Source organism: Sarcophilus harrisii, chromosome 1, assembly GCF_902635505.1.
Source record: "Sarcophilus harrisii chromosome 1, mSarHar1.11, whole genome shotgun sequence".
Lineage (NCBI taxonomy): Eukaryota > Metazoa > Chordata > Mammalia > Dasyuromorphia > Dasyuridae > Sarcophilus > Sarcophilus harrisii.
The window spans coordinates 147,858,990-147,871,874 of NC_045426.1; the positions used below are offsets into that span (position 1 = coordinate 147,858,990).

General features: G+C 38.8%; 1 protein-coding gene and 1 long non-coding RNA gene across 2 annotated transcripts; one reads left to right on the top strand and one right to left on the bottom strand.

The window, feature by feature from the left end:
• Nucleotides 1-716: 716 nt before the first annotated feature.
• On the bottom strand, nucleotides 717-8,440 carry PLK2 (polo like kinase 2). Its single transcript, XM_031965300.1, has 16 exons — nucleotides 8,195-8,440; nucleotides 7,899-7,980; nucleotides 6,985-7,677; nucleotides 6,097-6,204; nucleotides 5,837-5,953; nucleotides 5,540-5,669; nucleotides 5,206-5,293; nucleotides 4,596-4,691; nucleotides 4,282-4,480; nucleotides 4,033-4,180; nucleotides 3,562-3,659; nucleotides 3,014-3,143; nucleotides 2,118-2,358; nucleotides 1,844-1,973; nucleotides 1,637-1,747; nucleotides 717-1,525 (listed from the first exon to the last, which is right to left on the bottom strand). The coding sequence occupies exons 3-16, from the start codon at nucleotides 7,282-7,284 to the stop codon at nucleotides 1,334-1,336; spliced, it is 2,088 nt and encodes a 695-aa protein (XP_031821160.1). The 5' UTR covers nucleotides 7,285-7,677; nucleotides 7,899-7,980; nucleotides 8,195-8,440; the 3' UTR covers nucleotides 717-1,333.
• Nucleotides 8,441-9,677: 1,237 nt separating this feature from the next.
• Nucleotides 9,678-12,460, top strand: LOC116420961. The gene is made up of 3 exons (XR_004231357.1): nucleotides 9,678-9,920; nucleotides 11,126-11,294; nucleotides 12,329-12,460. It is a non-coding gene; the product is annotated as an uncharacterized LOC116420961 (long non-coding RNA).
• The last annotated feature ends 425 nt before the right edge of the window (nucleotides 12,461-12,885 follow it).

The following is a 12,885-nucleotide window of genomic DNA, read 5'->3' on the forward strand; positions in this document are numbered from 1 at the left end:
TAGAACTGAATGAAAGCCAGTTTGGAAATAAAGTCTTGACCTCTCCAAGAATAGTTAAGATAGATACTGTAGATTACCTAAAAACCCAAGTACCATATCACCCTTCCTCCTTTACACACCAAAGGAGACTTACAAAAAGATTTCAACTTCTAGACTCCTGCCCTAGCACTGGGAAACAGGATTTGAATTATTTTTTTTAAGAGGCTGAGTAATACATATAGGTGGTGCAAATATTATAATGCAGAGTGAGGCTGCACAGTGTTAAAATTAGTTTCCCATCCCTGCTGTCACCTAATGAAATGAGTTGTTTACTTATTATTATAGCCTTCAGAGCCAAGCTAAACTAGTTCTAGATAAGTATTCTTAAGAGACCAAGTATCTTAAGTTCGAACAAGACCTGAATTTTGGTTTTTAATAGTGTCTTTTGTAGCTCATTTGCTCTCTTCCTGTTGAAACAGAGATATATATTTCTTAAGTCTGAGTCAGCATACAAGTGGAGGGAGGGAGAGACAAAATGTCAGCGTCCTACTAGTATCACCACATTATTGCTGGGGGGATGAGGGTAGGCATGGTGTTTTATCTGTACATTTTCCAAATACAGTCTACTGAGTCGTTCAGGAAAGTACATAATACCAGTCATCTGTCTGGCACCAACTCAAAACCCATTCTTTTGCCACCAATTTTTAAAATCTAGATTTAAGACAGGAAAGCAAAGCTTCTGCTTTTCATTCTCTTTATTGCCAACAGTTTAAAATGGTCAACATCCCCCCCCCCAAAAAAAAAAAGTTTAGGTAATAAATACTGCACTTTAGGCTGTAATAAATAACAAGTTTATTAACAAGGAATGCACTTCTCCAGCCACAAGTGTGGGTTATTTTTTGTCTTGAAAAATTAAAAGAAAAAAAAAATATGGCCATAGTTCACAGTTGGGCAGCCCAAAGCTGCTCTAGTTACAGCCGTTCAATAACATGGGAGCTTTCTCCCCCTCCCTCCCCTTCAGGAAGTGTATTCACAGTTCCAAGTCCTCTGACTGAAATGCTCTCTACAGAGAGAAGTTAAAAGTCAATGCATTTTTGCTGAGAAATTGTCCGAAAAACCTCTTAAACAGGTACATCAAGGAAAACTGCATTCTAGTACACTGTTTAATGGCATCCAAAGACAAGATTTTTTTTTTTTTTATGCCTCAGTCTGGTCCCAGCCCAGCAGGCTGCAAAGAAATTGTTTTCGTACCACCACCTGTCCATCTTCAACATACTGATCATTCTCCTGCCTTCCCTTTCGTTCTCACAGTGAAATAAAAAAAAAGTCCTTTGGATTTAGACAGAAAAGTCCTTTAGTTACATCTTTGCAGCAACATGTTCAGTGCATATTCCATTCGGTTTTTTAATTCTAACGAACACCCAGTTATCAGCAAGGTTGTCAGCCTGAAGGTAGTGGATATCCTATCTTCATTGATATATGTCAGCAGATATTCCTCATTCTGGCTACAGATAATGATTTTTGTATGATCATGGTAGAAGTTCACCTGTGTAAAATTAAGAAGAGGGGAAAAATGTAAGAGTATTGTTAGATGAAGCTAAGGAGAATTCTGAAGAGATGACCAGGGAAGTTATCATAGGCCTTTATCACTATTTACCTGAAAAGTGCCATCATTGAAGAGCATCATTAAGGCCTTGTCTGATTTTAACCACTGCAGCAAGTAGAGTCTTGGTCTCCTGATGTCTGTAACACTAGGTAGGTCTCCACCCTAAAAGACAGAAGGAAGATTCAAGAAATTAGCTCTTGTATGGACAACTCTGATTGGCAAGAACATGTTGAATTCTGGGCAGTCTGGGCCACTTACATCCATGAGATTCTCTTCCATGTAGTGAGAGAAATATTTTAGCACAGTCACTTGGCTGATGAATTGTTGAGGGGCATCGGTAGCTGGGAAAACAGAACATTGACCAAGCTCTGCATAGTAGTGGACTGTCCTAATAGACAAGAAGGGGAGGAAAGAAGAAAGAAGAAAAGTCAGAGAGACATGTTTTCCTAGAAATAAGACTTTTAACAACAATAAAAATAAATTTTAAAAAGAAAATGAATAAGTTGAAATTATAAATTTACTGAATAATTACTTTTTGTCAGGAAGGAGGCTCATATGGGCACCGTTGTTGAAGAGCACACCAACAGTGTGGTCTGACAGCTGATAACCAAAGCCATATTTATTTGAATAATCCACCCATTTGGTCACCCACTGGAATGAGGTGACCAATTGCTCTTTCGGGATAAAGTCAGCCTCTGGCATGTTTTCTAGACACCCTCGAAGTACTCTTGCCACTGTGTCTGCAACACTGCCCATGGTACTATCTTCAAGACCTAAAAAACATGAGATTGGAGTTTTAGAGATAATATTTTGTAATGGAATGGAAGATATGATTTAAAGACGTTTGGAGAAAGTTAGGTCTAAATTAAATCTAAGGTCTCAAGAACAAAACCTATACATTTTCTACTTTTGTTTTGGGCTTGTAGCTTTCCTATTCTGCCAATAATTTCTCAAGGGATTTAGAGATGTCTATAGGGTCACAGATTTGGACCTCAAAGGACACTCTAACTCATCTAGTTTGACCATTTTTTTTTTTTTTTTTAAGTAGAAAAGAAAACAAGAGATTTAAATGAGATAAACGTCTTGTCTTTTGTAACAGTGACAGGGGAAGGATCTGAATCCAGGTTCTGTTTCCTATTTTATCTACTACTCTATACTGTCTCCATGTTATTCAACCTTCTTAAATTTTCAGATCTGGAAATTGTGGCTAAACAACTACCTGACTTGCCATGGGTTACAAAAAGGAATAAATATCAGCGCTCTAATCTCATTATTCTGACTCCAAATATAGTCTTTTTTCTCCTATATATTCTGTAGTAAGGAATTGCAATTTACCACGGGAAACATGTTCTAATTTGACACCAGCTAACTCAAGTCTTTAAGCATTTACATTTTCCAAGGATGAGTACCATTTTGTCATCTACTTACATTCACTGCTACTGCTGCAGCTGCCAAGAGTCCCTCTGACAATCATTCGAATCGCATCACCAATTTGCTGCTTGGAATCTACTGCAGGTGCTCCAGAGTTGGCAACAGTAGTGCTGGGTGGCTGGATCTCCTAAGAAGAGAGAGTCCTGCATTAAGAATTAAGCATCTGAATACATTTAATACTTCAACACTAAAGTGAAACTTTCAAAGCTTTGTGAGCAAGTGACAAGATTTAAAGTCGTGGATGTTGGGGGAAGGAGACAAATTATGTAAGCCAGATTACTTGGCTTCTTATGTTTTGCACCATGTCAAAATAGAAAGGCCGGAATCAAGATTGTTAAAGGTGACAGGTCTGGATGGGTGGAAAAAGCTTTTAGAAAACCTTATGAAAAATGTTTTGTGATGGGTATTTTGCATGCTTGGACTGTGATAAATACATTAGTTTAGTTAACATACAGGCTAAGAAAGTCTATCTGGGGTAAAGCCCAGTCAAGAATTATCAGCTTCAATCAGAGCAGGCAAATACTTTTTATTCTTTTCCTACATACCTCATCCACTCTATGTTTGATGGGCTGTTGAGTTATCGATGTTTTCTTCAGATCATGTCTGAGCTTGTAAATTTCTTCATCTTCTTTAGCTAGTCTATCTGAAAATCAAGGAAAGAAGAGTATGAGCATGACTGCAATTCAATCCAATTTTTTGTTTTTCCTGATTTTCAGCTTATAAACAACCATGAAAGAAACAGCATTATACAAATGTCATTGGTTGCAGTTAAATAAGCAGTACATTCAACTGATTAATTAACAAAAAAGCTGTCAATCACAATAAATGCACCCAGAAAAACTAATTATACCATAACAAATCTGTCTTTCTATGCATTGACAGCATATTCAAAGAGGACCTGAAATAAATTTTATTCTCAACTTTACAATAAAAAGCTAATTATATTAAACAGAGTTTTCTAGAGCTAACCAATAGTTTTTAAAAAAAAAAATTCTAAGGGCTATGAAATAACTTACTATGTGTATCAAAATATCTTGCTTTTTCTTTTTTGCCACCAAAAAGAGCTGCAGCCGCTTTCTTGAAGAAATTCTTGGCGGGACTTGATAAGTGGAAATCTGGAACCGTATGACAGCAGCTAGAAGAAAGTCTATCTGGGGTAAAGCCCTGTAAAATGACAGGGGGAAAAAGGACAGTCAGAGAACTATAAGATGTCTGGAATGTTGTTGTGCCAACTTTGTTATGGCAGCAAAAGACAATGCACCAACCTGCAAGAAGAAGTCATGACGTATGATGTCATCTAAACTAGGGCGATCTTCAGGATTTTTGGACAACATGCTGGCTATTAAGTGCTTTGCAGGGGCCAGCAATGAAGATGGCATTGTATACCTGGCTTCCCTTATACACCTATAAGTTTCTTTGAGATTTGTCGTTTCAAATGGAGGTCTTCCTAGTAACATTGTATACCTAAGGAGTGAAACAAAACTTCCTTTAGGCAAGGTTGCATGCTAAGTCCTATTAAAGGTTTCGGAAAACTAAAATTTGTATTATGAATTCAGAATAGATAGTACACTATACTTACATTACACAGCCTAAGGCCCAAATATCTGATTCACAGCCATGCCCTTGTTTATTGAGGACTTCAGGAGAGAGATAGTTTGGAGTGCCACAGATTGTTCTAAAAAACAACAACAAAAATAAGAATTAAAAAAAAAAGTTAGGGAATTTCATTATTTTAAAAAAGACAGATGAGATCCCCCCCCCCCCCAAGATTAAGAGGGATAGAATTAAAAAACCCAAATAACCATTGTCAAGGTAATATTTACAATATGGTCTCAACCAGATGACCTTTGGGAATAAGCAGCACACAAATATATGAAGAGGGGATTGGATTTGCTTTAAAATTTGCACATATGCTATCTCAGATCTACCAGTTTTAACAAACCAAGACCACTGTTTTCCCTTTAGATAAACAAGGTTTTTTCAGTTTTAATATTTTGAACACATTTAGACTTCTTTTTTTTTTTTTTGCCTCCTCTGAGTTTTTAGTTTATTAGAAGTCTTATGATTATGTGCTCTAGATATTAAATGATCTAAATCAGTGTTCTGATTTCAAACAGAACATGGCTTAAATATTCCTATTCTCTCTCATATCTATAGATTCTGGCGTAGTATGTCTTTTAGATTCTTACCTCCTTCTGTGTTCCAGTGGTTCCAACCTTGCTGCTAAGCCAAAGTCCCCCACTTTTAGTTCCATGGCTTCATTAATAAAGAAATTGCCTGAAATAAGGATAGTCAAGAACATGATTCCTCCTAGATCATTCACAAGAGTCAAATACAGTTACTGTTGAACATACAGTGAAAGCATTTTTAAAAAAAAAGGGTTCATTGCAAGATGATAGAGAGGGCAAAATGAAAGAATGCATTCATTAGATCAAATAAAAAATAAAAAGCAGATGGGGGAAAACCATAAAGGTACCCTACCCCCCTTTGCCAATAGGATCAGTATTTTAGGCACAAGCTTACCTAATTTAAGATCTCTGTGTAAGATTTCTTGTTCGTGAAGGTATTTCAGACCTGACACAATCTGCCTGAGGTAGTATCGGACTTCTGGCTCTGTCAATACCTTTCTTGCTTTCAAGATATGAGCCATAGACTGAGGAGGGAAAAAGTTGTTAAAATTAGCTGCTCGACTTTTACTTTTCATAGAAAATGAATTTTTTTTTTTTTTTTTTTTTTTTTTTACTATAAATGAATACTTTGAAAATCCCAGCAATTTGGGGGCAAGTGAATTTCATGGACTTAGTTGTTTCTGATCCTTACCCTTCTACTGCAGTACTCCAGGAGAATATAAATGTTTTCTTTGTCTTCAAAGTAGTGGTAAAACTGTACCACATGCCTGTGATGAAGAATCCGGTGCAACTCTATTTCTTTGTCAATCTAAAAGAAAAAGCAAGATGTGCTCTGTGAGCCTCACGTCACCTCTGAGGAGACAGTGCTTACACATGCAGAAGACATTTTCCTAAGAGGGAAGGGCCATTCTGCCACACAAAGAAAATATTTTAAACAACAGTCATACACACCTTTTCCCTTTGATGAGGCTTAGCTACACGGCTGTGAGGAATGATTTTTGCAGCATAGACTTTGTTATTTGTCAAATCTGTCATTTCATAACACTTTGCAAAGCCGCCCTAAAATGAGACAAAGATAGAAAATTAAGCTAAGCATTTGGGGGTGGGGGGAGAAAAAAAGGGGAAAAACAGGAAAATGGACTCTTTTGTGGTTGGAGAGGAATTCTTTTTAAAGCACCTTGAAAGGGTTGAAAGAGGTCAGACACAGTTTCCTCGCCTCAGTAACAAAGATGGCTTTATAATGTTTTGGGAGTAGGGGAGACAGAGAAAGCTAAATTTAAGAAAGCAATCGTATTCAAGGAATTTTCAGATAGAAGAATTATATGGAGAGGGGACAAAAGCACTACTATTTCTACACAACCCTCTGATCGGACAAAGACGGAAGGTTTCTACTTTTTTATTTTATAACCTAAAAGGCTTCAGGAAAGCCTGGCGGTGGAGCGCAGGATAGAGGAAAAGGGAGATGCTTCGATCACCCTTACGCACAAAGCCCCGACCAGAAACAGCACCAGGTGAAAGAACCGGGACACCAGGGCAGGAAGCAGCTGCTCCTGCTGCTGCTGCAGCTGCCCCGGGGCAGAGGCTGATGAGGAAATGGGAAGAAGGGGCCAGCGAGGAAGTGCTGCTCGAACCACCCAGGTAAACTGGGGCTATTGGGAGGGCGAGGATTGCTAGAAAAGCCTCACTTGCCCTCATCTGGGGCATGGGGAGCGAGGGTCTCGCGTGGACTCTCATGAGACGAGGGTCCACGCGAGACCTTCACTCCCCCACACTCGCAGTTCAATGCCCCTTCCATTTTCTCCTCCTTTCCTCCAGCATCGCGCGCCGGGTACCACTTACCTTCCCCAGCACCTTGCCCCGGCAGTAGCGCTTCCCCGTGGTGGGGTCGGTTATAATCCTCGAGACCTCGGTCCCGGAGTGCGAATGATGGTGATGATGGTGTGCAGACAGCTGGGTCTGGGGTTGCTGCTGCTGCGGTTGTGCCGCCGGCTGCTGCTGTTGCGACGGCGGCGGCAGCGGCTCCTCCGGCAGCTGCTGCTTTTTCTTCCTAGACTCCCCAGCACAGGCTTTGCCCAGCGCCTGCTCGCACATCTTGGTTGTGCCGGCTGGCTGATAGGTGATCGTCCTCAGTAATTCCATCGCGTCTCCTTCTGCCTCGACCTTTGCCTCAGCCTCCTCGATGTCGGGGCGCTGCTCCCACCACCCAGGCTCTGAGCTGGTGCCGCGCTCCCGACTACCCGAGCCCGTGTCCTCAGCTATCACAGCTGCCCAGCCCCGGCCAAATGCGTGTGTTCGACTTGTGCGAGTGGAATGGTCGGGCGCTGTGGTTTTATAAGTAGGGGCGGTTCGAAAGGGGGTGGGAACTTGAGAAGGGGCGAGACGTCACAAAGAACGGCCCGCCCACCCTCGCCATTCTAAGGGGAGCCACTGGCCTGGGAGGTGCGCTGGGGGTGCGTGTTGTAGCCACCCCGAGCGCTCGCGGCCGAGGCTTAGGCTGTTCCTTCTTGATTCGCTGTAGTCCGTGGACCCCAGCTGGAAGAGGGGAGGGGAGGGAAAAAAAAGGGGACCACCGGCCAGGTTACGGGAAAGCTCCCCTGCTGGGAAGATAGCTGGTCACTACGTTAGAACTCTCTAAGGGACATAAAATACAAATAGAAGTGACAGCCATCCCTGCCCTCCTCGACCCCCCGCCACCTCCAGCTTCCTATCTTCCATCCACCCCCACGATTAACACACAGACATATATACGCTACCTCTTCCAAGATGAAGATTACAAAGTGGAGGAAAGCTAGCGATCTTTGCCTTGTCTCTCATGCAAACTCACACTGCTGCTGCCTGTTAAAGCGATAACTGGGGCTAAAACAAGGGGTCGGATTTCTCCCTGTTTACTGCCCTCTCCCCCATACCCTTCTGAAAGATGAGGTCGGAGATGCCCATCCAAAGCAAACACCACTTTGGGGAGTGCTGGAGGATAGTTTCAATTCCAACCGCCCCCACCTCTTAACCCCAGCTGACTTTAATTTCCCTGGGTTTAAAAAGCAATAGTAACTTGCTGAAGCGAAGTCTTCTTGGTGTTGTTGGGGGCTGTATCTTGAGAGGTCTGTAGAAAACTTGCTGGACTTTTTTTTTTCGGGAAGAGGATGGTTCCAGTATTTCAGTAGAAATGATGAAATAAAAGGATAAGCAGTGTCAGTTTTATCCCAAACTCATTACCACTGGATCTCTGCAAGGACGGAACTGGAGGCTCCCCTGATCTAATCTCTCTCGCCCTGCTCTGCCTATGCCTCTTCCTAGTTCTAAAGTTCCAGAGGTTTCAGAAGCGACCTAAATGGGGGTGGGGCAGGGCGGGGGGGAGAACGTGCGTGGTCTTTTGCGGGTCTTGATCTCTATGTCGTTTTCGTCATATTATTCAATTCGGCCTTCTGGTCACTGGAGCCTAGCCAGAATGCTGGGGGCGGGAATGCGGCTTGAGGTGGGGATAGGTTGGGGGAGGGGAAAGTGGGGGAAGTACTTGGTAAGTCTGCGAATAGGTTTGAAGGTACTCTAAGCGAGGAAAATGAGAAGTGCTTCTGTCACCTTTGCCTGTTAGAATACTTTGAAGTCAAGAGCGCCCTCTCCTGAAATATTACCAAGGCCTGTCCTGATATACTAGCTGTCCTGATAGAAATAGTGACAATCTACATACACTTTAGGGAATTAACACATTGTTGAAAGTCTTACAGACTGATGGCCAATTACTCCCTCCACCTTTTCTCCCTTTCCCCCTTCCTTTTGTTTCCTCATTTCATGTTTCTCTCTCCCTCTTCCCATTAACTAGTTTTATTGCTGGAATTTAAACCTTTTTTTGTTTCTTCTTTCTTTCTTTCTCTCTCGCTCTCTCTCTCTTTTCTTTCTTTCTTTCTTCTTTCTTTCTTTCTTTCTTTCTTTCTTTCTTTCTTTCTTTCTTTCTTTCTTCCTTTCTTCCTTTCTTCCTTTCTTCCTTTCTTCCTTTCTTCCTTTCTTCCTTCCTTCCTTCCTTCCTTCCTTTCTTTCTTTCTTTCTTTTAAGAGTGTTTATCAAGTGACTTTTGACTGTTCTTTTATTTAAAGAGAAGAGAGTTTAAAATTTCACCAAAATAAATTATATTGCTTTTTATTTCTATATAGACTTCTTGCCAGGGGGCTTTAATGAGAGAAGGAAGAGGAGGAATATTAGGTGAGTTCAATGAAAGAAAGAGGGATGAAAACAAAAACAACTCAAATGTTAAGTAGTTATTGATTGTGGAAATCATTTAGCTAATTCATACATCATTCAGCTTTTTTATCTACTTCGTGTCAAACCGCAGTTTTGCTATTTATTGAATTTTTCTGTCTAACTCTTTAAGTAGAGGCTCTTAACCTTCTGGTCCAGTAAACTTTTTTCAGAGAGATATTTTGATAACTAGTTTAATACAATTTATTTCCTCTTTAATCTTTATGCTTTAATTTAATTTTTAAATTTAATTTAATGCTTTTATATATATATAGGATTAAAGAGGAAATAAATACACACACACATATAATTCATTTAAAGTTCTAAGAAGGCTTCCATAGGCTTCATCAGACTGCTTAGGTCCATGAAGCACAAAAAGTTAAGGACCCATAAAGTTTAAAGTATAAATAAGCATGTTAACAAGAGGCACATGCCTCCACATTTTTTTCTTTCCAAGGTCACAATAGTTGCAGTCCTAAAGTCCTCATAATCATAAATTCACATAACCAGAAGAAAAAGTATAACCTCCAGGCAGAGAATATATGGTAAGCAACACAAAGTTGTCAAAAGTTACTGCATAATGGTAGAATGGGAGTCCCCTGCTTGATTTCAAAAGGGGAAGAGAAAGATCTTTCCAGTGTTTATTTCCCTTTCTTCCTTTATAGCACAGTCTCTGACAAGTCTGGACTTGTCTGGGTGAACTGAAATCTTTTTTTCTGTATTTTAATAAACTTTGGACTTTATTTTAGGAAGGAGAATGAACTCTTGAATTTCCCTTCCCTCATAGGTTATCCTGGGGGGAGAGAAGTTTCCCTTCTCAGGCAACTTTCAACTAATTGCCAAATTGTGATCAGTTTTCCATTTTGAACTATATCACTTCAATAAACTACAGCTTTATATATATACTAGTACATGCATTTCAATACTGCTGAATAGCATTAATTGATTTAAAAGGCTGTTTTATTGATAGTATCATTCTTAAAGATTATGTAAGGCATAAAATATGAAAGGTATAGAATACCATGAACTTTGACACATATTATAAAGTATATTTAAATATATATTCTTCATTATATTTCAATATTTATTTAAAGGATAACACTTAATGTCACACATGAAATTTAATGCCCTGTATCTCAAACATACAAGTGTTTTAATAAGTATTAAAATCTATTTTGTTCATAATTTTTTAATATTCAGATTAGTTACAGTCATCATTTTCTAGCTTCATGGTGCCATCATGTGGACAGAGAAAAAAATGCAGTATAGAAAATAATGCAAAAGATTATAATATAGTCCATAGAGGAAGAAAATAATAAGCATTTATATATATATATATATTATATATATATATATATATATTTATATATTATATACTATGTGGCAGACACTTTACAAGTACTATCTCATTAAATCCTCACAACAACTCTGCAAGATGAGTGCTGTTATTATCTCTGTTTTATAGTTGAAGAAACTGAGATAAATCAAAGGTAAATGATTTGCTCAAGGTTACAAAGCTAATATCTGAGGCCAAATTTGAATTCAGACCTTCCTAATTCCAAGTCTGGCTTTTTATTCACTGTGCCATCTAGCTGTCTAGAATTTGGTGCTGAAAGGGATCTTAGGGATTTTTTCTAGTACCTCACGTTTACATATGAACAGATACTGTCACTCAACAAGGTCACACAGATAGAAAGTAGCAGAACTAGCATCCAAACCCAGACTTATTTATTTATCATTTTTATTTCAGTGCTCCTGCCAAAAAATACAAAGAAGAAGAATGACAAAGATAGGAAACAACCAAGAGAATGTGGTTTCTTATAAGATGGCAGATGGAAAGGATAGTCAGCATTTTCAAAAGCTGCAGAGATGTTCATGAAGAGAATAATGGAGAAGAAGCTAATGAATTTGGAGATAAGGTCACTGGTAAAAATAAGCAAAAAAATAGTGGATTGGAAGGAACAGTAGTAAGAAAATAAGTTGTAAGTGGGTGGTAGGACAAATGAATATAAATTATTTTTAAAAAGAAGCTTGGCAGTGAACAAGAGAGAGATATTAAGTAGCTTGAGGCAGGGATGTATTAGAGTAGATAAAGTGATACGCCTGAAGGCTTGAGTCCCAATACAACTTTAGAAACTTATTAGTTGTGTGATTTGAACAAGATGTTTAACTTCTATTTACCTAAGTTTCCTCAACTATAAAAATGGGGATACCTACCTCAATGGATTGATAGAAAAATCAAATTCCAACAATAATGTTTGTAAAATGCCTTGCACATAGCAGGTTTTTAATGAAGGCTTGTTTCCTTCTCATCTGTTTCAGTTTCAGAGGTATTTATAGAACACTAATGATACCCAAATCCAAACTTACAGAAGAGGAAATTTAGGCCCTTTTATGGACTAACTGATGTGGAAATGACCTTTTATATCATTTAGACTAGTTTTTTTTTTTTTAGTTTTGGGGAAACTGAGGCTAAGAAAATTTAAGTGACTTTCCCAAGCTTCAAATGAAACTCTATAATCATTTCATTTATATCATACTGAAATATCATAGACTGTACTATTCTGTTCTCATAATGGACACTGAGTATGTGTTCTATTTGATAGCAAACAACAAAAAATAGAGTGAGAGAATTGGATTCCACTGTGTCATAATTGACTGCTCAAATTAAGTACTTTATTGGTCTGAGTAAAGGTTGTCCTTGGATATAGGCTATATCCTTAAAATTAGACTTCATAGAAGTATTACAGTTTTTCTCAACCTAAGAGTAAAGGAAATCTCTACAGGATTTGAAAGAATGAAAATTTTCCTCTTACACAGGACACTTTCAGTGATTGACTAAGCAGTTTCTCTTTGAATCCGGTCTAAGGTGAATTCGAAAGAGAAAGAGAAAGACAGTTACGGAAGAAGGATTAAACAGTGATAGTTTATTCATTTTTTCTTCTTAAAAAAGGGAGTGAAGTCAATGAGGGTCTAGGTGACCAAGAGCAGCACAAGGAATCAATGGAGGGATCCACATCTTATAAGTCTCTAAACCCATCAAATTCCAGGTATAAAATTAAACAATAATTATAAAAGTTAAACAAACTACCCCCCCACACACTATGAGTCTCTATAAATCTTAAAGATCTCATAAAAAGATGATTGGTTTAAGAGTTCAGAAAATGGATTCCAGTCTTAGATATACTACTAATTTATTGGGTGTTCTTCAGCATCTCATTCTACTCCTCTAGGCTTCAGTTTCATAAAGGAGGGGGTTGAATTGGGTCACTTCAAAGGTCTCTTACTGGTTAGTATTGAATGAAGTAAAGAGTTTGTTTTGAACAAATTCCAGTACTCTTCAAACAAAATGATATCCAACTCCAGTGATTTCAAGCAATAGTTGTCTCTGAATGAAAAGTTTATTAAAATGCCAGGCAAAATGTCTTTTTCAGGGCAGTGTAAATGATAAAGAACCCTGGTTTCTAACTCATTTGCTTTGCCCTACTGCTTTCAAAGTTAAGTATGGAC

Coding starts and splice junctions, on each gene's coding strand:
- PLK2 (XM_031965300.1), bottom strand. CDS start 7,284: ATGGAATTACTGAGGACGATCACCTATCAGCCAGCCGGCACAACCAAG. Junction 4,181..4,281: donor GTCATGACTTCTTCTTGCAG/GTTGGTGCATTG, acceptor GTCATTTTACAG/GGCTTTACCCCAGATAGACT. Junction 1,748..1,843: donor TGGAAGAGAATCTCATGGAT/GTAAGTGGCCCA, acceptor TCTGTCTTTTAG/GGTGGAGACCTACCTAGTGT.